This window comes from Ascaphus truei, chromosome 10 (genome assembly GCF_040206685.1).
Source record: "Ascaphus truei isolate aAscTru1 chromosome 10, aAscTru1.hap1, whole genome shotgun sequence".
Lineage (NCBI taxonomy): Eukaryota > Metazoa > Chordata > Amphibia > Anura > Ascaphidae > Ascaphus > Ascaphus truei.
This window is the reverse complement of record NC_134492.1, coordinates 42762616-42765974: the sequence shown is the minus strand read 5'-3', so window position 1 is coordinate 42765974 and position 3359 is coordinate 42762616. Positions and strand designations below refer to the sequence as shown.

The window sequence follows — 3359 nt, the reverse complement described above, 5'->3', positions numbered from 1 at the left end:
ACTCTTGCGTTCTTCTCAAGTATGTCTTTTCTCTACCCCCTTAGTATCTAAAGCCCTCTCCCGCCTTAAACATGTCTAACTGACTGCCCCACACCTCTGGAATGCCCTTCCCCTCAATACCCGACTAGCACCCTCTCTATCTACCTTTAAGACCCACTTGCTTAAACAAGCATATGAGTAGCACTGTGGATAATACTGGATACATGATACATAAAGCTTGGCCCCCTGCAGACGCACTTACCAGAATTCCCTGCTACTGCCTCTGTATGTTCTTCCTACCTACCAATTAGATTGTAAGCTCCTCGGATCAGAGACTCCTCTTCTTTAATGTTACTTTTATGTCTGAAGCACTTATTCCCATGACCTGTTATTTATATTATTTGTTATTTATATGATTACCACATGTATTACTACTGTGAAGCGCTATGTACATTAATGGCGCTATATAAATAAAGACATACATACATACACACATTTGGAGATTCTGGACCAAAAAGTGGCATCTTATTGGGAAAGTGCTGAATTTTTTTTTTATCAGTGAGACACCATTGAAGTCTGAGACCTTAATGCTCAAAATCAGTGAGACTCACAGAAAATCAGTAAATGTGACAGGTCTGCTTTATCAGATGCTCCATAATAATTAACTGAATAATGTATTGTTTTTTTACTCGCTGAGAAAAGACAAGAGATTTGATGATATGACCACTACGACAGAGATATGTCAATTCTCACTTTTTTCTCTGATTCTCAGTGATTTGGAGTCAGTCTCACTGATATTTGATACAAGATATCTCATTGACTTTAGTAGAATCTCACTGATAGAAGTCAGTCTCTCTGCGTTTTATGTATGACTGGCCTATGAAACTTGTCGCATCTGTAGTAGTTCTAGTGTCACTTATTTTATCCAAGAGATGTCAACCTCCAGGGACCAAAATCAGTGCGTTAAAATACTTAATTCGATCAGAGATTATACTGAAGTCTAGAGCAGGGGTGCGCAAACTGGGGGGCGCCCCCCATAGATTTTTCAGGGGGGCGCGGCGGTTGCAGAGGCCCCGCACTCTTCCCCAAGGTATTTAAATGCCGGGGGAGCGCGTGAGGCCTCTGCAACTTCACTTACATTGTCTCCGGCGACGCATCGCCATGGCAAGTTGACATCACGTGACCCCGCAGCGTGATTTGACGCCGGAGACATGGTAGGGAGGGAGGGAGGGGGGGGGGGGCGAGCAGGGGGGAGTGCAGAACAAGGGGACGCATGGGAAAAAGGTTGTGCACCCCTGGTCTAGAGTCTATGGGGGTTATTCATTAGACTGCGATAGCGCTGACGGGGCTCTATCGCACGCAAAGTCACATTGACTTTCTGTGGGATATTTCCATGATCGGCATAATCACAGTTTAATGAATAATCCCCTGAGACGCTAATGCAAAAATCACAAAATTATTGCCCCAATCTAGACAGGATCCACAATTAAAATATTTTTTAGTATTTTTAAATAAAATTAATGAAGAAATGTATATGAATGATGCATTCTTTATATAAAGGAGATGCCTCTCCTGTGCTGGGGTTCATAACTATCAAATCCAACATGACCTGTACCGTATATAGAATACACCATAGCAATAAAAGGGCATTTGCCCATATCAAACATGGCCGTCGTGTACTCCACTGCGAGTGACGTTTTAAATCCGTACGTCACCAAAGCTCAAATGGAAGGCTACACTGGTGCGCACGCGCACAGTGTAAACAAAGCACCAGTACGCCCTACGGTGGCCGCGTTGCATTTACTGAGGTAGTGGGCGGGGCTTGGTGTAAACCACCCCCTCACCCTGGTAACAGTAACAAACGGATCAGCTGGTGCCGGCCTCTCTTTCCATCAACACCCGAGCACCAGCCAACGGTCCTCGGAGTCACCAGGCACACCCATCGGCGGGCACACGTCCCCAGAGGCGGCTCCGGGATGCAGACAGAGGATGCCAGATACCTGAAGAGGTGACAGGGTCACAAATATGGGGCAGGGGAGGGGCCATGTACAAGGTGCATCCTCAATGCATGCAGAGGATGTTTAACCCTCCATTAGTGGTTGGGCACAAGGGCAATACATAGTTGGTGTCCTCTCTTTAGGGAACTAGACACTCACAGGTCTCAGACCCCAACCACTTCTCTTAAGGGACTAGATCAGTAAACATTTAGGTGTCGAAGGCCACAAGCTTATTGTAATATGTGTGTGTGTGTGTGTGTGTGTGTGTGTGTGTGTGTGTGTGTGTGTGTGTGTGTGTAAATATATATATATATATATATCTCCAATAAAGAATATCACTTGTGAGCACATTCACCTGCCTTTAAGGCCCGTAATATAGTGGGCGCGCTTGCTGCGCGCGAGTGAGCGTGGAGCCGGCTGATCGGGGGTAAGACTCTGAAAACGATGTTTTCGCGCTGCTACCGCTCAGTCTGCGGTGTGTGTGTGTGTGTGTGTGTGTGTGTGTATAATATATATTTATCAAAGTTGCACAATGTTAATAAATAATTTATTTTCACAACATGTCGTTTTAAAAAATATATTATATAATATACACACACAGCTTCCCCAGTGACACACAAACACACAGACCACTTCAGAGTGACACACACAGTTACCAGTGACACACACACACTGACAGCTTCCCAGTGACAAACACAGAGAGACAGCTACCCAGCGACACACACAGTACCCTTCCAAGCCTGTCGCTCACAGCAGCACGGACCGTACACATAAAAAGTGTGCGTCACTTGCACGAGCGTTCGCACAGACGCGCACCACTATATTACGGGCCTTAGACAGGTCTGCAACCCTGCCTTTAACCATTATCACCTCGCATTCAGTGCTCCCACTGCAGCAAGGGATTCTGGGAGATTACATGCAAATGAGCACACAGTGTGTCACCTTTGTGTGCTCATTTGCATGTCATCTCCCAGAATCCCTTGCTGCAGTGGGAGCACTGTATGCGAGGTGATAATGGTTGAAAGGCAGGTTTGCAGACCTGTCTAAGACATGTGAATGTGCTCACAAGTGATATTCTTTATTGGCTATATGCTAACGGTGGAGGTTTTCTGTCGCCTTTTTCACCCACCATAACTCAAAAAAAAAAAAAAAAAAAAAAATATATATATATATATATATATATATATATATATACATACATACATACATACATACATACATACATATACAGTGGTCGACAAATCACCAAAAAATCTACTCGCCGAACAAAAAAATCTACTCGCCACCTAGTAACAAACGTATGTTGCTTGGGCCAATAGGAGCTCGCCACGATGTTAAATCCACTCGCCCGGGGCGAGCAAATGTATAGGTTTGTCGAACACT

General features: G+C 44.7%; 1 protein-coding gene across 1 annotated transcript in view; it reads left to right on the top strand.

Annotated features, from left to right (window-relative positions):
* The first annotated feature begins 1787 nt into the window (after positions 1-1787).
* The window catches only part of KIFAP3 (kinesin associated protein 3), a 133717-nt gene continuing 132145 nt past the window's right edge, over positions 1788-3359 (top strand). The window contains exon 1 of the mRNA XM_075616832.1: positions 1788-1987. Within this exon, the coding sequence (XP_075472947.1) occupies positions 1956-1987 (32 nt within the window). The 5' untranslated portion in view covers positions 1788-1955. The remainder of the gene's footprint in view (positions 1988-3359) is intronic.